This window comes from Varroa jacobsoni, unplaced genomic scaffold (assembly GCF_002532875.2).
Source record: "Varroa jacobsoni isolate VJ856 unplaced genomic scaffold, vjacob_1.0 scaffold_1212, whole genome shotgun sequence".
In the NCBI taxonomy this organism is placed as follows: domain Eukaryota; kingdom Metazoa; phylum Arthropoda; class Arachnida; order Mesostigmata; family Varroidae; genus Varroa; species Varroa jacobsoni.
The window spans coordinates 7,403-33,418 of record NW_019214114.1 but is presented as its reverse complement, the minus strand read 5'-3'; the positions used below and the strand labels follow the sequence as shown (position 1 = coordinate 33,418).

Sequence of the window (26,016 nt, the reverse complement as noted above, 5' to 3'; positions counted from 1 at the left end):
ATGTAGATAAGTTTTCCCTTAAGCGGGGTTTATTAGTATTTAGCATCTCTCTTTATTTCATCCTCATCCGTTGTAGCCGGCAAATATTATCGAACAAAGTCTTCAACTGACAAACATGAATTGAATTTGCATAACAATGGCTTAATTTGGCCGATTCCCAACAGACCTCTGCGCAGACTCATATAAAACTAGAAAAGTTTCATCGGGCCTAACCTGGAAAACGTCGTCTATACAGCAACGAATTAGTGTTGTTTATACGCACGCGCTTATTCAGAGAGCTTTTTATCTCATACACTCATTTCATGGATTGTCCACTCGGTTATAGCCTTCTGAATATATCAGGTTAATTTCTCTTGGCTTGTTGCCGCGGTTAAATACTCTATCAATCTATCAGAGTACGATTAGAGGGAAACGCGTTGCTGGGGAATGCTGATATTCGTAGTTGTACCATGCCAACTATGCTCTTCGTAGAGCAGGCTTCGTAAGCAGCATAGGATCATTTAGGTCTCTCTATATTGTTGACTATTTCATAAAATGTATTGTCTCAAAGTTTATGATGCTGAAAGAAGGATAGTGTTATATGGTAAAATAGTTGTTCTCCTGAAAAGCCAGGAGCCGATTCAGGCTACCAATTGCCAAGACGTTGGGTAACCAATCAGTAGGGCTAAATATTGCAATAGCCATCCGTGTACGACGGGATTTGCATACAAGTCATTAAATGGCTCGTATATGACGTGATATCGAAGGGCTCCGTCTACGTACGGTATTGAAAAGGCATGTCATTGAACACATGCTAAGATTCGGTAGCTCCCAAAATTCCGCTGAGTCTTTGGACAGAATCCGCCGGTAGGTGTGGTACCTTTCAATAACCTAGTATATCGATTGCTATATCTAAATATAGCAATATAAGAGTTATTCTATTGCTTTCACCATTGAATTCAGAATTGGCTAAGAACAAGCAACTTTTTGAAAAAAGAATGTGGCGTAATTATTGCATTCTTATGCGGAAGATAAACATTTATAGGCACTTCACGGAACATTAAAGTCAATTAATTTCATGCAAAATATCTAGTCCAAGGTAAAAATAAAGACTGGTGTTGATCTATCAGATTCGGTTGGCGAAGTTGCTCAAACCGCTGTAGAATTTTAGGAGTTTTAGCCATTGACAGCACGAAGCCTTTTTCTGACTGGGGTTTCGAGTATTGCAAGATAAAGTAATGCGCGGTCTCATCGCTGCTAATGTTTTGCCGTTGACATTTTCCGACCGCCGTTTTATTTTGCCTTTGTAAACATGCGAAAATAACCGAGTCGACCAATTCTATAAGGGGGCACAGCTTGCAAATTTGATGCGAGAAAACGCCTTCGTGGAGTCGCTGCTATTATGCATCCAGCTGTTTAATCAGGAAACTCGGACAAACTTCCTAATCACCTCTGTTTCTGCAGCTCCGAGATAGCAAATGGAAATTGTCAACCAGAGTTATGATGACGATCATTGCCTTCCAGAACATTGGTGATCGATTATTACTATTAAGCAACAGAAATAACAGAGCATCATATATACGCGCATTTACCGGTAACACAGTCAGTGACTGAAATTGGCTTAAAGGCGGAAATCGGGCTCTGCGGTCGCTGTCGATGGCCTAATGGCTGCCGTCTTAGCTAGTTAAGTTGTAAGAAGGGGGCGCGCATACAGACCTCTTGCTTTGTGTTATACCACGGAGACAATAGCATGAATACGAAAACAAATGATTATACGGAGAGAAAAGGGTCGCGTCGCGATCTCCCGGCATCGAGGCAGACCCTGCCGTTACGGACGTGCAGCTTTGCGACGCGCGGAGTGCAAGATAGACACGACTTTTAATATTGGCATAGCACAGCTGAGCTCAGTTTGTGTGTACCGAAAGATGCAAGACGTACCCGGACAGGGCTCATGAAGAAGAAAGACACAGAGCAGGTGACGGATAGGCGAGGGCGGAACTTTGATGCTCCACTCAACTCATTAGTCTCTATAACATCGTCATCGACGTAATGTAGATAGTTATAGATGCAATGATACAATGTATGACAGTAGGTTCGTGTGGATAGCGACTCACCCAATATAGTATTATCATTGTAATGAATACTAACGTTATTTGCGTGTAAACACACGCGCTTACTGGTCGTAAATTTTCTTTCCTACTTAGGTGTTTATATTTATTCGGATTATTATTATTATTATTTATCAAGCAAATGTTCAAAGGAAACGCAGCACCTTATTCGCATCTAGCTTAAGTATACAGATCTGACAGTTCTTTCGTAGAGTGATGTGCAGGATGAGACCTTCTATCGCTTCTCTTTTTATAGATTCGTATTCGGCGCGTCTGTAGGTGGATGACCAACATCCAGCAAACGGACAACTCGAGTAATAATTGGGTGGTAGTAACACGTAAACAACATGAAAGCTGTGTTTTGTAGCGTGATGTAGATTTTAGGAAGTACAGGGGATAGCCTGCCCGCATGTGATGCGGAGTGTTCGTGTCTTCCAGACAACAAGTAAAAAAACGAGTTATCAGCTCAGACAAGATTCTAAAGATAGATCACTTTTTCTGCATTAGTGCAAAGGGGGAAATTACGACGGTGCTCGATCTACCTGTATAATAACTACTAACTAACTAGGGGGGAAGGGAAAAGGGGAGAGGAGAAGTTTTCAATCATGCATCGGTATTCTAGAATATCTAGTGCTTTGGCTCATTTTTTAGATTGATTTCGTTAGTTTTGTTAATCAGGGTTATACAACTTGTGAATCCAGTGTAGCTGGTATTCAATCGCGAAAAAAGTAGATCATGCGCGTAAATACAGAGTGGCTGGGCAGAGGGTTACAAAAACCTGAAAGGAACTGTCTAGTAAACAGAGAGGCTCCTAACGTACATCACTAACAAATAGAGATCCGACAGATTGCTTAAACACCTTGTAGTAATTCTTCTTCAACAGTTCCCCATACTTCTATCGAATTTGATGACCGGTTTGTTAAATCTTTACTGCGAATCTGACTCGCTATAGGGTCTGGACCGCTGTCTTATTTTCACAGTGGCGCCATAACTTTTTACGTCAAACGGAACGTTCTTCGTATTCGTTGCTTAAAATATAGCGAGACTGCTGTTAGCACAGATAGATGGTTGTGGCTATTTGCTAGGGACGTCATTGACGACGCCGTTTCATTTTTACGGCTACTATCCTTGCTGCGTATTGACGCCAGCGGGGCTCGATTGCCACACTGTGGCATGGCTAGAGAGGAAGAGATGGCAAAAAGTCCAAGTGAGAGAGACGAACTTGGTAGGAGATGTTCCGCTCTTGAACCAATCATCCGCCCTGCCGCCGCTTATCGTCAGTTTGTCGGTGCTGCGCTGGCTTCGGTATATGTTGCGTGTCGCTATCGCCGCTTAGCAGTGAGTGTACACACAAGTGAGAAGCTGTTACTCAATTCTTTGGCTCGACTTATTGTGCAAAATAAAACTGTGTATAACACTGTAACCGTAACAGTAGTAACAACGATTGTGCCTTCCGTGCCCTATCGCTTAACTAACGGGCAAAGACCGACCTATCAGCTAACAAGTCAATTCACGACGAGCATTTACGGTCGGGTGGGAAAAGATTAGTAAGTGATGACAACTGTACAAAAAAATAGAGATCAATGACGGCAGAGGAAGCACCGGGCGGACACGACTAATGAGGCCAAACAATATATGATAAGGTAGGAAGAAATAGACAACGAAGGCCTACTGGGGGAAGGCCACTTGGCAGGGAACCGTACGGGGGATGCAGGAAAGCTTGACACAAGATTAGGTGCGCAGATTTCATGCAATTACTACCCTGCCGCTCTAGCGGTCTATGTATTGTGTATTGGGCCAACCGCCTCCGCTGGTCATCGAATCTCTTCCGGCGGGCACTCCATGCCTTCTATCGATGAATACGCGTTCGGTAGATAAGCATCGTGGGTAGATGGCGAACAGGCACACGAATTGGACGGCAAAACAGCCCATAGTGTAGTTCATTCAGGAAGCATAGATCATTTGGCTTGCAGTAACGTATTAGCTCTATTGACCTCTCTCAGTAATAGTCCTTTGGGCTCTCAGCAAGGCAGCTAAATTAACTACGTACACCTCTGTCTAGTACTCTCATATATGAGAAGGTTCCTTCTGGGGGAACGACAATATATTACATCACATATGATCGTATAACTATTCGAAACGGACATACGAAGGAAGACTGTGAGTAAGTGTACGTATATGTATGGAAGAGCACCGTCTTAGCTGTCTCAATGACGAAGTTAAGAATTTCCTTTTTTTTACTACGTAATATACTGTGTTATTATAATAGTAGTAACAATTACTATAGATAAATACAGTAAACAGTCGTCGTCATTATAATCTCTAGTTTTTGTTTCGTACGATATTATTAACGTTTTTGGATATAGTCGGTGGTTCAAATTGTCTACCTGTTAGCCAGAAAACGTTTATTCTGCGCGTCATTGTCATTTTGATACTGTAACACGGATGGACGAAGATGATGGTTGTGCTGATGTGTGTGCATTGACGTAAATACACGGATGTATGCAATCATACTATTTTACATCTAGAGTATATTATACATGCAGTGTTACTTATTGGATAGTATATTTTAGCTGAGTACTCAGTACAGCGGATTCAAATCTTCACTGCAAGGGAGGCGGGGGACCATCTAAAGCGAGCTCGTCCATGTCATTGTTGACGTGCATTGCCAGTGCAATTGTTGTTACTGTGACGTTTGGTGCTGTGGGCGCAAGGAGACTGGATGATGAACGAGCTCTCGTAGCGGCGGCGGCTGTACTAACCAGACAGCGTCTGCCTGATGCTTTCCTAACCAAAAACGCGTAAGATCAGATAAGAGATGATCACACAGCTGGAAATAAATAAGAGTAGATTACCGCGAAACGCACACCTAAAGCACATTAAATAATGTATGTTGGGGTTCGATCCAATGCGCTGTAATAATATACTCCGCTTGTGGGAAGCGCGTGGGGATGGGGGGAGGAGTGCGTGCGACAAAGCGCCGAGTTTTTGTGGAAAGGATAGCCGGAAGTACTGTCGTTCTGACTGGCGCAGCAAATACTTTATTTCGTCTTTTTCTCTGTAGTAGGGATTGTCGAAAGTCACAGTACAGCCATTATTATTACTATCACTATTATAACGAAATAGTACAGCTCCTCCCACCAGTGGCGCCAGTACCGTATTTCTGTCGAGAGTGAGGTGGCGGATTTAGAGTGAAAAGGAAAAATCAAAAGAAAAGGCGACACAGATAAACACTGGGATAAAGCAAGAAAAAGGAGAGAAATGAGCACCGGGACAAAAAGACAGACATTGCGGAACTTTCATTGCCTGTGGGGAGACGGAGGGAGGGATTGTTGTAACGCCGTTCTTCGCGTTGCTGCTATGGTTTACGCAGCGAGTAAACGGACAGATAAACAGAGCATGGACAAGAAACACTCGTGGTGAAGGCAAGACGGAGAGAGTTTTAGTAGTAGAAGTCGTGACGGCAGCCGTGGTTGTGTCGCCACACGACATATTAGGGATAACGTAAGCGACAAAAAAAACGAGGAACGATACAGTTAAACAGTGGCAACAACAGAATAGATTAGAATCTGCCGTCATCATGTGACGTGGCACACGACGTAAAGCATGCTGCTGTTTCCAGCATTACGGCAACGAAAAGGAAACGACGACAATTAATGTGCGCCTACCAGCGTAGACACGCCCGTTCGATTCTTCTGCCTCCTCATTCCGCTCAGCCCCAGTCATGCTGTTGCTTAGCGGCGGCGCCAAGAATAGCGAGGGTATCCGCTTTTCGCGTTCTGTTTCCTGCTGTGGCGAACGCCATGGTACCGTCGCGCCCCGCCCCGTCACAGTATCTTGTGTGTATAGTGGCTCGTACGGGCGTACGAGGTGCGGCAGTGGCACAGGCGCCAGCTTCGGCCGTACGACGGCCAGCGGTTTGATGCACGTAGAGAAGGAGGGCAATGAGAAGCATGTGGGTAGAGGAGGAGGGGTAGGGGAGGCGAAGGACAGGACCACGGACTGGGTGTAGAATCGACGTACAGCGGACAAGAAGAGTACAAAGAGCACGAGGAGAACAGGAAGTAGAGTCAAGCCCAGACTACTGTGAGGCGGCGGTAGTGATGCTGGCCGAAAGCGCGAAAATACATCGGCGGCAACGACAGCAGCAGCAGCAGCGTCAGGAGCAGGGGCTGTGATAGTCGCCCAAGACGAGGTCGGTAATGACGACGACAAGGACGTGAAGGCAGTAATATGATGTCTACTACGAAAGACAGCTCGTACTACATGAACAGGTCCTTTCTCGCAAGCTATGCTGTATTAGGCTGTGGTGGCGACACCACTGCTGCTGCTGAGACTCGCCCATTTACCCATAGACATAGACACACCTTTCGTGTGCTGTTTATTTGTGATCGCCCGTTTTTCGTCATCATTGCCCTTCCCTTCTAACCTGCTTTCTTCTGGGTTTCTTCTCATGTGCTCCTTAGGAACAATATGGAGACAAGGGGATTGTGACCGTGCCACTGGTGCTGCTGCTGGCTGTCTACGATTAAGGTGGGAGAGTGTCGATGGTGCTGCCCGCCTTTCTATCTGTGTACCTAGTGTCCAGAATCTCTCTTTTGTCGAGAATCATTTTTAGCCCCGCTACCCCCTGTCTCTTATGTTTCTTCTTGGGTGTCCTATTTTAGCAAAAACATGGCGAGCAAGTCCGACTAGGACACCATTTTCATCAACATACATAGTTGTGCGATCGGGTTACGCTCGCTCATACAGCGTGTTAGTATGTATGGACGTAGGAGGACGCAAATGCCGCGGCAACATCAGAGGAATCAGTTATCCAGAAGAAGTCAATCTCATTACGATGCCGCTCATGACTAACCAGGAAGTGACTAGCTTTACGCTTGGCGCCGCGCCATTCTATACAAGATGTTGGAGAAACACATGCGAATAAAAGGGGTGCGGAACGCCTTGCCAAATGTTGCCATGATCTCTGAGGAAAATAGGAAAAACAAACGAGCAGAAACGAGCATCTGCTCAATGACTGCGTGAGCCTAGCTCCGGCGCGATCGTTTGTTCGTTCGCTGACGAGTTGCAGGCGGAGATAGTGGGTATGGTGGTAGCGACGAACACGCGCAGTCGCGTTGCTGTCATCGTCGACGTGATTGTGGTTGTTTCGGTTTTTGCCAATGCCGGTAGCTTCATCCCGTTTAGCCAGTAGCTAGTCAGTATTGTGATGGTAAACCTTGAGGATTTGAGGGAAAGGGTTGGTTTTGAGGGTACACGACCGCACTGCAGTAGCAGTAGCGGCGGCAGCAGATTTTGCGTGTGCCAATACAGATGACGACCCTTCCGTCTTCTATGGCTACAGTCGGAAGAAAGAGTCTCACAATATATGGAGAATAGCGTAGAGAGAAGAGAAGAATGTGGGGAGCTGGTTATGGGGACTTTGTCGTGGTAGGCTTGTGGCTGTCTGGTTCACGGTCTGCCTGTCTGATTGCATGGATTGTCTGCTGCCAATCTATTGAACTTGGCATTCCTGCTGTTCGGCATTCGACGGGTAGACAGCGCCGAGGCATCTGCTGGCGGAATAGCTGGGTCTTGTCGAAACTCCGCTGGCACTGAACGCATGGGCTTCTGATAGGCGCCCGTTGCCAACAATATTGTTGGATGTCAATCGACTAAGCGGCATATACACCGGTGTCTCTTTTGAAACGAGGAGTGTTGTACGCTTGATGAGATACAGACAGACAGACGGAAGGACACACATACAGATACACGAAGGCAAACCATGTCAGTCATGCAAATGCTGAAGCATCGCCAGATAGATAAATAACGGTCGAAATTTGTGGGTACAACGGCGGTGGACAGTGACGTCGTTGTCTTTTTCCCGCTGCTGTGTCCAGCCGGATCGGATAGCATGGAATACACTACAGCAATACGGCAGCGTAAAAGAGTCGTCACCGTCGCCATCGAGTTACCGCAACAATTACCGGCTGTTGATGGCGGCCAGCCGCCCGGCCTTGACTTAAACGCGATTCCAGTGGTTCACACCACGGCCCTGTGATTCTTTTGCTGTTATTGCTTCTACCGCCAAGTCCGTCGTCATGAGCGCTCGGCTGCTGCTGTTCCTTTGATCTATCTACCTCTACCTTTTCCGTCTGGCGATAGTGACGCCGGTTGTCCGCTCCGCCGCTACTGCTGTTGGTAAAATGGCCAATCTACCGTTGCACTGTCTTGCTCTTTCTCGCGTACTTAGAAGACGTTCTATAGTAATAACAAGTGTCTCCTGTAAAAACTAGCAGAAGCAAAAAAAGCGACGAAGTAAAGCAATATCAGCAAACGTTCGGCGACAGGTTGCTTTAGCGTCCGGTGCAGCTTCGATTCGACGCTGATGTCACGTTACTAACGTTCCGGCCCAGCATTCTTCTTCCTTCGCAAAACGACGCGTCGACAACAGTGCGACCTGCATATGTCGTCAGTGGCACTGAACGCCGCTATGCCTGGCCGTGTAGAGCTTGGTGGAGGAAGTAAGCGATTAAGTAGAAAGAGAAACAGCCTTCTGTAGGACCGGATTCACCGGGAACAGCGGCGCGTCGGCGGCCGTCGCTAAAGAAGTCCAACGAATCGTCGCAATCACTGCTGTTGAAGCTGCTCAATTCAGGCTTTGGTCGCCGTGGCTGCATTGGCGGTGACATTGGAAAGCGACGTTGATTACATGCTCGCGGGTGTTGTCGCCGGCATGGTGCCACTGCCATAAGCAGTAACAGCAGCGGGATCCGTCTGTGTCTGCGCCTGTGCCTACCCTCGCTGTCACGGGAAAAAACTGTTTGTCGTCTGCTGCGTCCAGTGACAATCGTTAACGTCAGTTTTATAGTTATTCGCCCTAATAGACCGGCGGACGTTAACCGAATAAGAGTGAATGAGATACGCGCGCATCTGGGCTGTGCGTCGTTGGTTATCTTTGTGGCTGTCCTCATACATCAAAATTGGAAACGGCAATTGTTCTCACGGGGCTCTAGGTGAGGTACGTTATACGAAACCATTCAGACTAGGAATAGGGTTCGCAGACACACATACGTCGCCAGTATCGCTATGGCCTGTATAGTGTAGCTTGCCGTGATGGTCTCAAAAGCCTCAATGCTGTTGTTGCTAAACTGTATTGGGAAAAGTTTTGCACGCTGCAGCCGATTCAGTTGTTAACTTTAGCCGATAAGAACAATAACAATAGTAATCTACTGCAGCTAAACTATGTTACTATCATGAGGTCACGGTCGTCGGAAATTTTACAAAAGACACCCCTCCGTGACTTGACGTAGAGGGCAGCACTAGAACAATTCGTCTCATCAAGGTAATCTCACCGACACCGACGATAATCTCGAACTGCAAAGGTATCAATCGTCGACGGCCTCTACCAAGTTATCAATCTCGATATGTACAATTTTGATGGATGCGCGTTTGGCGCGATCGGTACGTCTACAAGCAACGTCTTTGAATGGAACTAATGCCAGAGCTACTCCTAACGCAGCGATCTAGAGGGAACAATAGGGTGGTAATAGGTGATCGCACGCTGACTTGCTTGTCTGCTGTAGGTGCTTCTCCGTAAAGGGTAGACCGACTAGATGAACTCACGCACACAACCACTTAGACGCACATATGCCGTCGGTTATTGACGTCTAAAACGTGATCTTACTAAGTGATCATGCCACTGCGCTGAACAGGCTTGAGTAATGACAACAACGTAATTTCTTCGTCCCTTGCCTACCGTGCACTGAGATTATTTTTGCAGTAGCTTACGACTACAGCGGGCCCGCTAAATACTTTCATCAGAGATTCCTGCTGCTCTGATGTTTGCCGCGCTTTTCTCCCAGGAGCAGCGACCCTACTCCCTTCATTATTGCTGAAACAAACTTCTCTATCATCTGCGCTGAATGATGAACTTCATTTCAACATATTTTATTGTTTTTTTTTTTTTTTCACTCTAAGCGTTTCTTCGTTCTGTTGAGTAAATTTGCTTTTCCTGCTGTTACAGCTTATATCGGAGAATAGTTTGTGCTTGAGCAATTGTACCACGCTACGCACTTGATAGTTGCTTGGACATGATTGCATTGTTTACCTATGAAATTTCTACGATTCAACGATTTTATCTAACCTATCCATCTAACGGTAGCTGTATAAGTTTCGTGTATTTTGGCTGATGTCTGAAATTCAGGCAGTTCCTGGCTTATCAACTGCTTCGTAGATGGCAAAGATCGATGGGGCACTCAGTCGAGCACTAACCGCGTCAAACAGTTCTATGGTTAACGACTATCGGCATCAGCGGTCGCAGCTGGCGGCGATAGGCATCACAGATCACGGTATAATTGACATTTGGATTGATCGATTGATGAAGTTGGACAACTGCCACATCAACGTCTCCGTAAGAACTTGTCGATTTGAAAGCGCCATCGATATCATATAATTAAAAGCCAGAAAAAGGTCCTCCAAAAGCTGTCGGCAGTTCTGTCTCGGTCTAAATGTATTGCCGAAGCGAACCGGCCGCGTGACGATCGCCTACGGTTATTAGTTTCTACGTCCTGCGTACGGTGACGTTGCATCAGCCTGTGTTCAGAGGACAGACGTCCGTTCCTCCAATAGTTGAACAGCGCCCTACCTTCATTCAGCAGGAACGGCGAATGAGTCACCTACGAATAGCCAGCTCGTGGCCTCATTCGCCGCCGGCCTTAACAGTTCCGCGTAGCAATTTGACGTTGTTTCTTTGGCCAACAATAAATATGCATTCTATTCAAATTCAGCGCATTCAGACATTTTTCTAGGATAATAGCCGTAGCGATATAGGTAGCCGCTTTCGCCAGTTTGCTTCATCTAGTTAACCGTCGGCAGTAAAGGTCGCCGCAAGAAGCGGCCGCAACAACGCCAGTAGAAGCTACCTATCATTCGTTGATGAGACGCTGCTGTAGGCCCTTTTCTCTACAGACCTCACACCGAGTATGCATCTGTTCCTGTTCTAATATAATTTAAAGAAAAAACAATTATACTCACTTGTCCTCGAGTGATCGACCACCTACCATAAGGTGCCAAAAATTGCCCATTGTATTATTCGCGCACAACTACAATATACTTGTATAACGTCTACCTACCTTATCGTAGGCTAGGGATCCTGGGGAAAAAACTTTTCTAGAGACATAAACAGTGGTCGTTGTTTGTCATCAGTGTTTTAATCGGGCAAAAAAACGACAGACTCTTCCTTCTCAGCAATTAATCTTTTGTCGGTGTATGCGAGTTCTCCAAGGAACGAGTCGAGGCTCTAGGCAAAAAACTGCGTAGCATCGAAATTACTTGAATGGAGTGAGATTTGCACCGTTTACTACAGTCGACTATTCTCATCATCAGCTGGTCTATTTGAATCGTGTAAGCAGGTTTGTGAATAGCTAACGATCGTCGTTATCAATCTGAACCCAGTTTGGACACGCAGCTGAGTACATTGGCAGGAAAAGTTATCACCACCTAAATCATTTGTCGACGTTGGAAGCTTGCTTTTACTTTTATATAGGACTGTAAAAAAAGCCCGATGCTAACAGCTGACCTAATTCCGACTTGCCACTGGCAGTCGGTGGGTGTACTGGATCTCGCGTCGAGGTGATTATGGATAGCTGAAGAACAGCGCGAAACCTGAGTTAGTAATTAACACTTTTCCTTATTAAATATAGCCAGCCGGTCGTCTTTGTGAATCCTGGCGAGTCAAGAAGCCAGCAGGTGCCACAATCAAGCTTGCCCAGATTATCGGCAGCAGCGGCGGGGGCTCTGGATAATTGGCGGCCGATTGGAATTTGAGTGCAACGTTATCCGTGTACATATATTTACGGTTAGACTTCGGTGCGTTCAGCTTGTAAGAGGTATTATTAAAAGTGGAAGTAGCAGGCACGCTGTACGGATATAAACCCGGGGGGTTTGGTGCTCGCCTGACTTTCACGAGCGTTCTGTGCAGTCACCGAGGTGTTGATAGACGAAAAATATTTTTCTATGTTAAACTGTCAGCGATTGCTAGATATCGGTAACCACACGCCGCAGATAACGTTGTATGATTGTATCAGTTGTCTTTCAATGTTTACTCGTTCTCCGTTGCATCGATTCCATCCGAAGACTTCAGACATTGGGTATATTCTCTTCTAGAACCCTCTGTGTTGTCTGACCAGAGGGACACACCTACGTCAATGTACGGATATAGCGATTGACTTATTGCATTGTGCGTATTCGTCAGGCCACATGTACGATATGTCTCGTTATAGCAACGGCTGTTATGACCAGTTGACCAAGTGTCAACTGATACGCGCTCAGTCATCGGTACCACCGCCGCCGCTATCCGTGTGATTGTCTCTATTTTTGGTGCTATAGCAGCACCAGCGGCCGCATCGCTTTTAGGCGCCGTCATCCGTAATAGCCACGCGGTAGTCCTCAGTAGACTGGGCTAGTGTTCATCTATTTAGAAGGAGCACCGAATAAGATACTAAATCCTTTCGCGGCTATTCACCATACAATTATTTCTAGTACAACTATTACGACTGCTATAATTACCGCCATCTACATTTAGCGGTCCCATTCTAACTACGACCGACCTTTCCGCGTGTTCAGGCTGGCGACGTCAACCGCGAAAAAGAACTTAGCGCACCTGAAAAGTGGCCTAAAACGCGTTAGTGCGCTACGCATTGCCAATATCAGCTAGCGGCGACGCTGAAAACTAGAAATGCACGAGCGAAATGAATAGTATCAGCGAACAGTAAAATTAGCGCTTGTTATTTTCTTCTGTCCGCCTATTCGTTGGCTGTGTGCCTGCTCGCGGCCACGATCGGTGGCCGCTCCGTTCAGAAGGGAAGCCGGCCAGTTCAAACACAGTGACAGACGACTCGAATCGACTGGGCACCGTCGTTTTTGCCTCGTATCACCAGTATATTGTCGACTATTCGCAGGAGAGGCAATATCATACACGTATGTTGTATTGCCGGCAACTATTGTTTTTCAAGAACCAGCTAGCACAATCCTGATCTCGGTGCCCGTCATTTCGTACAAACACTCGCCACAGTAGCGTCACAGACGCCAGCAGGAATTCTGCTCTGACCACGTCGACAGTCAGATCAACAACGTCCATTACAGAAATGGCTGTGATATCCGGGAAACGTAATAACAATTATTGTGTTACTCAAATGCCAATCTGTTTGTCTGCCTACAAGTGGTACCTAACGCTTCACAAGTCAATGGGCTCGATAGCAGATTGTCGAGCAGCATTGGTTTTGCGCGTTACTACCAGGTTGACAATCACCATGACGCTGAGCTGGATAAGTCGAGCAGACAGATACTGATAAATATGGATGGAACTTCAGATATGTGATGCGGACCTAATAGCGATAATCATATATTCGCCATTAAGAGTTGCTTGTTCGTATAGCAGCCGTGTCAGAAGAAATTAACTGGGCTTTAATTAAAAGCCCAGTTAATTAAAGCCCCAATCGGAAAAAAACACTGTGCTGAAGGAGAGTGTAACTGTTTGACAGACCCCTGTATAGGAAAGCTGATCGGTGTTGACAGCGTACTGAGTCGGCGCAATCTGCTTTCCTCTTCAGAGAGCGAACATAAAAGGAAGGAACGCATCTAACAGCATCAGTAGTTGTACTAGTGGGTAACACACGTGAATCATGAGCCTCGACTTTAAACTCAACTACTGATAGCTGCTCGTATTCTGCTCAGCGATAGTCGCATCGTAGATCAACTCAGGACTAAGGAATTCGTAGCTCTACAATCCTTCGTATACTATATACGTTGTACTCCTGAGCTGGGCTGGCTCACTGGCTGAGCCAGCGTAATCATCAGGGTTCGCTAGTGTCCGCTACTGAACCCACTCGGATCCTGCAATGTTTTGCTAGAGTGTGTGTTTTTGCAAGGGGAGCCGTCTCTTCGTGTTAAACTGAGCCACTCTCCTGCAAACTGTTACACCGTATTTAGCAGATGTCTATAACGATGGCTCTGTGTTATCATGTTAGTACGATGCTATCACGCCGTACTGAAACACACGTCATCGTATGCGGATTTTAGCGGATCTGTGAAGCGCTACATCGACTTGTCTGTCTCAATCAACTGGTTGTTTTTGCCAAGAACGCTGTACGAGCCAGCGTAGTGGACTAGCAAGAAGCGGGATCAGATATTAATTGAAGCACGCAGTAATCGGCCATAGATCTTTGCTGGATTTGAAAGACGAAATGCTCGTATTCATTTCAACGGCTAATTTTTGCAAGCAACGTGACGCTTCGTAACGTTATTTCGATCGTATCGTCTTGGCCCTTTTTGTCTGATGAATGAGCAGCAAAAACTGCTAATCCATAGTCTGTTATTGATCCGGCTGCCACCTGTTGATTGCAATGGCATCGCTCATTAAGTTAGATTGCCAAATCGCTGATTGGCTGAGGGGCGAACAACGCCTGTTGGTTAGCCAGCAATCCAACCTATTCGGTCATACTTTCGTTGCAGATCTGTTGGTAAACTGTGCCCAGTGCCAACTACGAAGCGAGTGGCTGGTGCTGCCCGTCCAGTCATCACCTATACCTTGTTCGTGTGAACGGCCAGCTCGACTTTTCGCTGTTTACCACCTCTACGATAGCGAACCACGACCTCTGCGCTGCTCTGTCAACGCTACATGCTGTCTTAAGCCGACATGCACGTCCGCTGGTTCTGGGCTAGGGGTTGAAATCAAACAAGCGCGACACACCCACGACTAACAACCCGGCTTCGGAGGCGGTTTACAGGTGACATCCCACAGCCGACACAGCATACACGGGTTACCATACATAGAAGCCCAGCTACGGATTATAAAACGCGGTGATTGCCGTCCTGTCGACGACGGTCATCTCAACCTTTCGGTGGCTCCTGGCCGCGCACATCAGGGCAGCAAGCAGCTCGAAAGCGAGAGAGTAGGTGTGATCCCGTTGCAGGAGGATCCTACTAATAGCCACTGCTTCTATTCGACTTACACTAATAGACCGCGTGAACAAGCGGAATCAGTCAGGGTTATATTGGATTACACTGAAAGCTGTACGAGTTTAAGTGACTTTACCGTGAGCTGCTAACCACTATTAGTGTCGGCATTCTAGCGTACACCCCTGTAAAATGCCGGTGAAAAGTAATTTTTCTTAAATTTTCCCTGTGTTTCTCGCTCACTTCGATCGTCTTTCTAGGCACTAAGAAGCGTCGCCGTGCTGATCTTTCCTCAAGTGACTTCGACACCACAGTGGGATGGATACGACAGAGCTTGTGCGAACGAGAGCCACACTGTTCATATGGTAAACGAAAGACTTTCATTTGTTGTCCTGAGCAGACAGGACACAGCACTCTCGTGACGGCATTGTGTGCTGATATGTCGCAGTTGAACACAGTTAAAGTAACTGATATATTAACGATCAACTCAATTGGTAACACCGCCAATTAGTGGGCTCCTGAGCACATAAATGGAGGTCATGAAAGGTACATTGAAGAGAAGCGATAATTGGAAGGGAATCTTCACTAGCACGGTACGTTCGTTGGTCCGCTAAGTGAAACGGATTAGCTAGGTATGCAATTAGCCAGCAATGTGCAACAGGACCGTTTTTACCATACTGACTTTTAAACAAGATGCTCTCGAGATTCTTCTAGACATGTTTAATTTAATACCTAAAGTGTCGTGTCTTGATACCCATTGGCGATACGAGTAGCAGTCTGTGACTGGTAATGAGGTGCAAATGAGCTCTACTTCTGACCGATACGTCTTAGATGGTTCCGAAAACACGTTTTGCTGATAACGACTATTCAGGTCTTGATTGTTCGATTTGTTCTTTTCAAAAGCATGTTCTCACTCGATAAAGTCTCAAAGATATTCAACATATGTTAAAGTACTAGGTATTTGGTCGGTTAATCCGGCTTAGACGCGAATAGATGTGGCTATTGCTTGTGTAGGGTACTGAGGGAATCAAACATTAGTAATGCTACACTGGATCAATTTGTCTAGATCAGTGGCGCCCCAATCATTTGTCAGTTACGGAGAGAAAAAAAAAAAACACTAAATTAACTCTATGAAATGTAATGAAACTAGTTAACAACAGGTGTGAGAGAACTGTGCATATGACTTTACCCGCCTTCGACCCATGGGCGGATCGTGAGGTCAAACGCATTCAATTTTCGATTTGAAATTTACTTAACTTTTTTTTTTTTTAATTTAAAATAATTTAACAAGTTTTTGCTAGGTTCCGCTCGGTGAAATAACGGTGAGTAAAGTAGAATTTACTCCTATGAGACACTAATCATAACGACGATGGTGTTCATTAGGGTTTTTCGCTAACTATTTTTCTAGTGCTTTTTCTTCCGAAGTGTCGTGTCTCTTCTCCATAAGTTTAAATGGATTTCCTAAAATATCTATATGCTGATAAGACAAGCAGGCAAGCGTCAGCCATACAGTTGAAAGTTTATAAATCCAACGAACAAGCGCGTCGTCTGTTTGTTCGAGTAGAGCATTATACCGTCATCATTACCGCTATAGTCATTTACTATATATCTTTTTGATGGTTAGTTTTAAGATCTACGGAAAGTCATACTAATAAGTTGGCGAGTGCCTCCTGCCACCGTCTATAGCGTCTAAAATAGTACCGCTTCCAATAGTACCGCTCGATTAGTAAAGATCAACGGTCTCCCGTCTCCTTTCATTTTAAAATCAGAAGGCGGTGACGTAACACAAGATGTTCGAAAGCTTTTCCGAACCTTTTTTAGGTGAAGGAGCGTTCGATCTAGCGTCTACAAAAAAGAATTTCCTGTACCCTGTTAATGCCTATCAGCACATCAGATGTGTCAGATACGATGTGCTAAGCAGGAGCTGTCAGCTAGTAAAAGTAACAATTCGCTGTTTGTCCTTCTAAGTGTGTTCCATTAGAAGGAAGGATCAAAAGAGCACAGAACCTTCCAGGGCTCGTTTAGAACAAATGTTTTCGTCCGATCTAAATATTCGAATGTAGTATTTGTTAAATACGTATGTACGATGCAACACCTATAAATCATGTACTTCACTGCTACAATTTGACCGCATCTAAGTTTAGCCAAGCCCTCATCCCCGCTGAAGAAGCTTTTATATCAACTTATTCGTCACAACGCCGATCGTTGAGTGGCTGTCGGTAACGACGGATGGAACCTTCGCCGCGGGTAGCATTGTCTCGTTGCTATAACAATGACAAGGAAAAAGGCCCTAACGATATTTTTAGAAACTCTAATCGATTTACGAGAACTAATAAATCGTGGGCTGAGCGTTTCATTCGAACTCCAAACAGAAACGTCGATAGCGCTATTCTTGTGCACGAGAAACTGTACTTAGCCCTAAATTTTCGGATCACTAAGATTTTACAGCAGTTTTAACAAAAAATGGGTCAGGTGGCTTCCAGTCAGAACAATCACAATTAATATAAGCGCAGGAGTCGGCTTATATTCGCTGAAGATTACTTATTTTAGCCATACTCTATTCATAAGCTTACGAAGTTAGTGGCGTGGACGCAATAAAACATACGAAACGCATGTAAGTGATACGCGCCTATTTTATTCTAAAAACTAAGCCTTTAGTCATACTTGGATGGTGCGGAGTACACAGTACTAATTGTCTAGATAAGAAGCAATAGCTCTTTTTGAAATAGTTATTTCTCAGGAAGGGACGTGTATCTACGCAAAGCATTATGGATGGTAACTATTGCTTAGTATTTACAATCTGTATCACTCGAAGCAATCTAACGTCATCTCTTTGGTAGTTTCGTTACTAGCCAATGATTGTACATGTGAACTTTTTTCACCCAATAGCCTGGGCTCAGACGTTCGTCATTGCTAAAGCGGTAGGACAATTGCTGTGGAAGCTCTATATAGAGCTCGAGTATTTTCTGCCTCTCACTCGCTTAAAAAGGTATTTATTATTATTTTTCTTTGTTATCCTCTCGAAAAAGCCCTTGCAGCCCAAGTCCTGCTGGTCTGTTTGTCTGCCTGCCCGTCGAAACCTGGATGTCTTTGCGCCCTTTTTCCCCATTGAGGAACAGTGGGCCGCCAGAAAGGACGAGAAGTACAACACGAAGAAGCCGATGTCTATGTGTCCGTCTATGATCTCATTTGTAGACGCCGCCACACACCCAATGCTAGACTTTCAGCAGAGCCCGCAGCACGCCAAGCCTTTGTGACAACGGCAGCAGCGGCAACTTTTTTGTTGACGCTATCCGTTAGCGCGTCAGCACCGCGACTGCCATCGACTTTACGCCGCTTTTTCGCTAACAGCTGCTTGGAGGCAGGGACGACGCCAAGCGACTGACTGACTGACTGACTGACTGACTGACTGACTGACTATTATTGCTAGTCATCTCCTTACTGTATTTGTTGGAAGAAAACAGGCTAGATGAAACGGCGAACTCGACTCCGGCGGGCCCAGTATTTAAAGCGATGCATGAATAAACTAACTGTGTTTGCTGTTCGAGGAGACGATAGCGGTCTCGCGCAACGCTCTGTTGTTGATGTTTATGATGATGATGATGATGATGATGATGACTGTGACGGCTATAGTGATGATGACGCCTTTGCCTAATGCTACACTCGCGCGGTTTCATGGGCGTATTTCTGCTGTAGGTACTTGTTACTGTATGGCACCATTATCATGATTTGTTTTGGCTATAGTGGTTTTATGTGTTTGTCGTCGAGTCTGCCAAGCGGTAATATTTAGAGCGAGGCAACCAGCGGCTAACTGGCCACGCAGTCATTCGACAATTGCGTTCTCTAGCGTCAGTTACTGCTTAGCAATCGGACAATGTAGCGAAGGGGCAACGTGGGATGGGTGGGTAGCTGTTTCGTAAACGTGATGCGCAGCAGTAGTCCTCATAAACCAATCTGCTATACTTTTGTTGTTGGGATTGGCCCACGATTATACGCTGAATTGAGGAGCACCTAGTCGCATTTATAAATAAGCGACATTTATTACTGCCGCCTTTAAGGATCATGTGCAGCATGGCGAGGGCTCATAGGTAGGCATAATGGCTGATCGCAATCGACGTAGCCAAAAGGCTATTGAATTGTCCTAACCGACTTTCTTTCGCCTAAGGAGCGCACCCAGTCTGGCTTCTACATCTACTATTGCCTTCTATGCTACGCTTTTCATTAAGACTATTTTAAAGGAAATCGCCATTGAGGCCAGATACGGGGCGTGGTACGCCAGAGGAAATATGTCAGGCAACGAGACGGGCTAGCAAACCAATAAAAAGAAAAAAACAGTAAACAAAACGTGTTCTAGGTCAGCTGTTGTTACCATTGATACAGGTTGCTCGTCTAGCTGCGATTATAGTGCCCACTATGGCAGTGGCAGCTCGTTGCGTTCTTATGCGGCGTATTTGTTTCTGTACCGTTCTTGCTCGGGCTGGACAAATGGACCTACAGGACTTCTTGGAAAAGCAACTATATTGTATTCTGTTACAGTGGCAGTGTAAATATGACAATTTGGGTATAAGCGACTCTACGAGGAGTGCTATTAAATCAAAGTAGCTAATATCAATCATTGATTCAGTTCACACGGTATTTGGTTATTCCGTCCCTGTCTTCAGCGTTAACCGATGACTCGCTGGCTAAAAGCGTCACCTATGTTACAAAGCACAAGATTTTTCCGCCTGCGGTGCGCTAGCTTCGCCCGACGACAAAGTGGCAAGCGATTGACAAGTCAGGCAGCCGCTAAATAGACAGGCAGCGGCCGACCATCAAAATCTGAGTTGCCCACACCAAAAACGATCAGGCCGTCGTTATCGTCTGCGGCCTTCGCCCTTTCTGCGGAATGATCGGTGAATGGCGTGTTCCATATGCTGTACCCAGTTATTTGCACGAAATACATGCATGCATAAACGGGCCACCACGTGCGTTTTGACACGCACACTATCTTTAACATACACATCGAAATGTCTTGACGGCTATCGTTTGTATGCACACTTATGTATATGTGATTGTCGTATCTACGCTCGGCAACAGTCACAACAATACTTAGTAAATTCTCGAGATGTTTAGTGATAATTTGATGGTGATGTTGATGGTGGCGACGATGGCCGTCGTGTCTCTACGGCCATACGGTCGTTACGCTGCTGGTAGAGTTAATCGACATTGCTGGTGACGCTGTTGTTGTCGTTTGCCAACTCCGTTCGTGTCTTACCGCAGCACTCGAAACAGAGAGTGCTGAGTATGCACAGTGCCGATGTGGTATAAGGCTGTGGCCTGCTAACAGAGACCAGCGTTTCTTCTGTGGAAGCGCCCGTTTCAGGACGTTTTCGCCACATGTGTAGTTAATTGAGACGAAGTTCGTCACAGAACAAGACACAGGGCTTGGCTGAGAGCAGGACGCAGCGATAAAACTATGGCCTGCTGCTGCTGTGGCTGCTGATTATGCCGTAATATGCTCTACGAGATAGGAAATATGCAATACTCGACGCTCGCAATGTTCCAAAGTGATTCGGTTCGGCGGATTCGTTAGGCGCGGGTTTTGAATAATGCGGCACCTCAACAGGAAAGCAGATGAAACCCGGTCCTATTGTAGACTCCGGCCATTATCTCCATTATTGTAACCGGGTAATAGTTCGTTCCTGAAACAGCTACCCTGAGCGTCCGAGTCCCTCCCCCGTGGCCATGGCGGTTGAAAAGACAGCCGGCAACTTGCGTCAGCAGCGGCATCCGAAGCCGCTATGTTGAGCCGCTGAGAATATTTATCTGTCTGCCCCTTTGTATTTTGTCCTAATCTTCAGGATTTTTTGTTGCATTGAAAACTAATTAGTCGCTCAAGCGAGACCAGCCCAACAGTGCTATGTTGGTATCGCTAGCGAACAGATGAAAGCAGAGTGGTATGCCACTGCTGCTACTCTCACTGTGATACCCGCACCAGCAACACTTCCTACCATGTGTTTTGCCTGACGCCTTAGGAGTAGTTTTTCGGTCAAAAGACTAATTGAAAGAAAGAAAAACGTGCAAGGAATACCTCCAGCAAGATGTCTATTGGCAGACTTATTGCCGTATTAATTATGTACTAATTATATAAACCATGTAGCCATGCACATTGCCAGATTGTTATTGTTGAATATCGAGTACATTTATTATCTGCTGTACATAAAAATTCGGCCTACTAACGCTAAATCGAAAAGGAACCTCAGTGTTGGGTGCATTGGAACGTTACTGGACTACAAAAATCTACGACGTCACATCCGATATGGAAAAGTTACTTTGTGTCTAACGGTATAAGTTAGCGCACTCTATCTGATTAATTACGCATACATCTATAGACGTCTTTGTTAACAGGGAAGCATCTAAATGCAAGGCCATTGTGGCTATCTTACATTACGAAGACCGGCAAGCCCAAGGCTCCTGAAAATAGATAAAGGACACCTAAGCCAATAGAAAAAGATGAATTAGTCGCAATCATTGGAGTGCTTAAATTTATTCAATTGCAATAATAAAGTGCTTAAAGATAGATCAGGCAAAACGAACCTTATTCATATGGTACCAATTATATGGCAATGCGATTCTTGAAAAGTCTATCTGTCCACATCAATAAAGGAGAGTTGTGTGACTGTCTTTCATTGCTCAGTCACTGCTCCAGATCGCTAGGAGTGGAGGCACAACTGGCTTGATCGACAGTGACGAAAATCACCGAATTCTTTTTTTGCTCAACAGAGTAATCGGAAGGTCAACTGTACACGACGCACATGCATATATGCGCATGATATACGATAACGACCTTGCCTATCAGAGAAATATGCGCTCGCCATATAGTTTCTACCTCTCTCAGAACATCTACTTTGCTAACTAGCACAGAATGGTCCGCCTGATGACAAAAGTTCAGCAGGCAAAAAATGAACGCAATACAGAACGAATGAATGGATAATGCGATCGATACCTATCCTATGGCCGACTAATGGCCTTCTACTACTCGTTGTCGATGTCCTCTGGATGGCTGTTAGGTGTAATGTGTACCATCGTGATTTCTGAGCTTCTTCAATTTCCGCTCTTGCCATTGCCCAGCAAGCCAACACGGATATTATTAACGCGGATTCGCTTTGTCCATATAACTGGCGTTCTCTATTAGAAAGCCACCTGTGAAGCTGGGCGTTACGTTAAACTCCGTTGTTTCACCCTCGGACACCTCCGAGTATACCCGTATTTTGGTTATACAATCGTTGTACGCTGTAATATATATTTCGATAACGGCAGTGCGATCTAAAGGCTGTAGTTGAAACTGTACGGTATCCTTCGAATTTCGACAGTGGCATGTGAGGTAAATCGCCCAATTATCCTATCGCGTAGTGAATGAACTTCAGTGACTATTTTTACGTAGGTCAAAAATAAGCCTCGTTGTGATAAATCAATTTGTCTTGTAAGAACAATAGCATCGCTATCAATGGTGATGATATTTCCACGAAACATAAATATGTATGGGCTTTCGTTTGTTTGATGCAAGAGCAATTCTTTTTCTTTAATCCGTTATATTACGAACAAGTACTTAATGCAAACATTACTGCGAAGGGGTTTCAGCCTTCAGCTTCAATGAGCAAGCGTCAATGTAAACATATAGCATAACTGGCTGGAAAGATAGGAAAAGAAAGAGCTGCTGTAGGATGCCAATCAACTATTTTTCTAGGCAACTATTTAGCGATGAAGTAAAACCGGAAGGCATATCAATTGTTTTCACATAATGTACGCAATGGGGACAATTTTGCTTGACTGATCGATGAAATCATCCGCTCTACCCTTAGCGTCTTTCAACGTGGGGGTTCTATGGTGTTCTTTGATGAGAATGGGGGTGGTGGTGGTGGCGATGGACGGGTCCACGACGAAAGTTTTCCTGGAAACAATTAATTGATTTTTTTTGTACGAATTCTTTATTTTGCCTTTAAATTCAGATAGCTATTGCTAGCGTTGCCGCCCTACTACTAGCCGGTACGCCCGGGTTAATCGAACATGGGGAGCTACAGCCTGATGCTGTCTTGTTTCGTCCTGATTCACTCGTGTGTTCGGATGTACCGATGTCATAAAATTAGCTGGGGATTATTGCTTTACTAATTGTGATAGCACTGCATCGTGTTCGCATGACGCTTTAGATGTAGAAGCCATCAAGCTTCATAAGTTACCTTAATAAGAGGCATTTCATGAATCCAATGGATGCTCTTGCTCTACACTGTGATTTTCCTCAAAAAAAAAATCAAAATTAATCGTATATATTCTCACGTAAAGGGACCCAAGTGCGCACAACCCTTTTTATTTAGACGTAAATATCGATATACCGCAGCTGCGTGTAAGATTTTTCCTTTTGTTGACATCATTGACACGTGGAAGTGTTCCTCTTCTGCAATAGTGACTCACAACGATTTTCGAACCCATCCTTTAGACGTGCAGCATAATAGTCTTTCTTTGGGTTTTTCTACTGGTATCGACAGCCCTCTTTCCGGCCACCGTTGCTGTGGACTGTAAGTAGCAGGGGGCTGTTTTTAACGATGCCTCTTCTGTCTGTCTGTCTGTCTGTCTGTACATTTATCTTTTCTTCTCTGTGTGTCTATTAGAAATAGGGATTGTCTATTTTCACTTGCTCCCTCTCCGCTAGCTGATGGGGCCGCAGCGTTTTTCGCAGCCATAATTCCTCGGAAGCTGCTGGCGACAATCTGACATGATTTGTCGCGACGACAGAGGGCCGTCATGAACAATAGAAAAAGCGACAAGCTCATTCTTTCTATACTGTTGTTATTGTTTGATCGCTTTCCTCGCGCGTTTTGTTTTCGCGCTGTGTGTGCGTCCCACGGTGCGGGACTCGATGGCTTGGATGACTGGCCTAACTGGGTCTTCGTCTATTGTTGCCTTCGCCTTTCGAGGCGTTACTCGTTGAGCTGTCCGGTTCGTTGGCCAGCGCAACAGTTAGTTGTTGATTTGTGCTAACTTTCTTTGTTGTATCTTCACCGTTACCAGTATTACTCATAGTAGCTTTGTTTGGCAGACGAGAGCATGGAGGCGAAGCTGAAGCTAATCCTACGCGATGGATAGAGACGTGGGGGAGATGCATCCTTGGGCGTTTGGAAGCACCAGCGTCGTTCGTATGCCAAGCCATTCCTCCTGTAATGTCTAATTGATTGCTACCGGTCCAGAGCTAGTATGGAGGTTTTCAGCTGTGCGTTTGCTGTTTTATGTATATTTCATTGGAGTAGGCACTTGGATGTTGTGTTGTTAGTGCAGCGGCTGTACGCCAGGTTCGCGCGCGATGCTAACTTCCGTACCGGACGGTATCAACAACAGTGGAGCAACATGGGGATGAGAAGCAGATCTAAGCTGATTTTCAAATACATAGAACGAATTCGTCTATCAAAGTGAATGCAGATAAGACAAGAAAGCCCGGCCGATTGATATAGATAGTTTTTTTTAGATCGTAAAATAGCATACTGTAAAGCGGATCTGAAGGTTTCGATGAGCTATGACAAAAACAAACGCTGGCCCAAATTATTTGCTCAGGCTACCTTTTGGCTTGCGGCAATTCTGTCAGTGGTGCAATAGTGAAATATAGATGATCTGTTGTCGTCGCCGCTGCCGTTCCTTCTCATAGTCCGTATTAACTCGATATCTACCCATTCATCTACTAACCTGCGGTATTATTATACAACAATAGCAACGGCTGACGGAAGTTCCCCAATGCCAATGTTAAGGAACGTGCCGTCAGGCGTGGGTCTTTCTAATAAAAAGTTTACCGATAGTGCTTGTAACGTGGGTATCACTAGAATTTAACTGGTTAGTAACAGCGAAGTTGTCACCAACGTATGCAAATTGCTTAACACAGTCTGGTACATGTGCACGACACGAACATACAGTACATCTACGCACGTAAACAGAGTCACAGATCTTCGAGCACGAAAACGGCTAAGAATATTTTCGGAGGATTTTCGTTTTACAATGTTTTTCTCAGTAAGAAAAATACCACCTAAGTAACACTATGTAAAATAGTTCTACGGCCACAACTGCCGCAGTAGAACTAACAGACCACATCTAGCTGCGTTGTTAACTAAACACAATATAATAACTGTAATAATAATAATAATAACAACAACTGTAATGATGGTTAGGATTCGTAGTATCGAATAGAGAGAAAAATTTTTTGCGCAAATACGTCGGATCACGACTAGCAACTAACTGTTTCATGTCATTATCCATTGTTCATTTCAGATGCGGAGAATGTCGTTTCGTGGTGGAGGTAGTGGCGGACGGGGACCGGTGTCCCCCGAGAGTGATTCGCATCAACCTCACGGGGGTTCGCCGTCGACGTTCGGCTCCCCCCAAGGCTGCGAAGATGTCGTGCTAAGCGGCTATCTAAAAAAGCTCAAAACAGGCAAGCGCAAATTTTTCGTGCTCCATGCAGGAGTTTCTGCCGGACGTCCTCCGACAGACGCCACTTCCAGCAATAGCAGCGGTGCCGCCTACCATCAACTTGCCCAGCAAGCACGGCTTGAATACTTTGATACCGAAAAAAAGTGGCGTGCTGGAGCTGATCCTAAAAGGTTAGGATAAGATATTCTCCGACCCAACTTTATCTGTCTTCTTCTATCTGTTTCTACACATAATTAGACCTACATCTGGTAACTAGTTCTGAAAAATATACGAAATTGTATTCCTTCTACGTGAGACAAAGCCTGGTTAGCCGACCTTTTTCGTTCTACTCAATAACCGATATGCGTAATCTGTGTAGGGCGTGTTCGTTCGTCCAACGTTATATCTAATGAATACTACAAACCTTGTATGCACATACTCACGTACGCTCTACATGCTTAGCCGATATGTGCGTATCTAAACGGTTGACACCCCTCTATCGTCGTGATACTGGAGCCGCACAAGCATATCTCAGCAAAAATGTACCAGTAACACGTTTGCC

General features: G+C 45.3%; 1 protein-coding gene and 1 long non-coding RNA gene across 2 annotated transcripts in view; both read left to right on the top strand.

Moving 5' to 3' along the window:
• LOC111267699 (insulin receptor substrate 1) overlaps window positions 1–25,645 on the top strand; it is a gene marked incomplete at its 3' end in the record, with an annotated part of 42,616 nt that extends 16,971 nt beyond the window's left edge. The window contains 1 exon segment of the mRNA XM_022846108.1: window positions 25,314–25,645. Coding sequence (XP_022701843.1) covers window positions 25,314–25,645 — 332 coding nt within the window.
• Window positions 9,188–11,095, top strand: LOC147752505 (uncharacterized). Its single transcript, XR_015313919.1, has 2 exons — window positions 9,188–9,533; window positions 10,276–11,095. It is a non-coding gene; the product is annotated as an uncharacterized LOC147752505 (long non-coding RNA).
• Window positions 25,646–26,016: the final 371 nt, after the last annotated feature.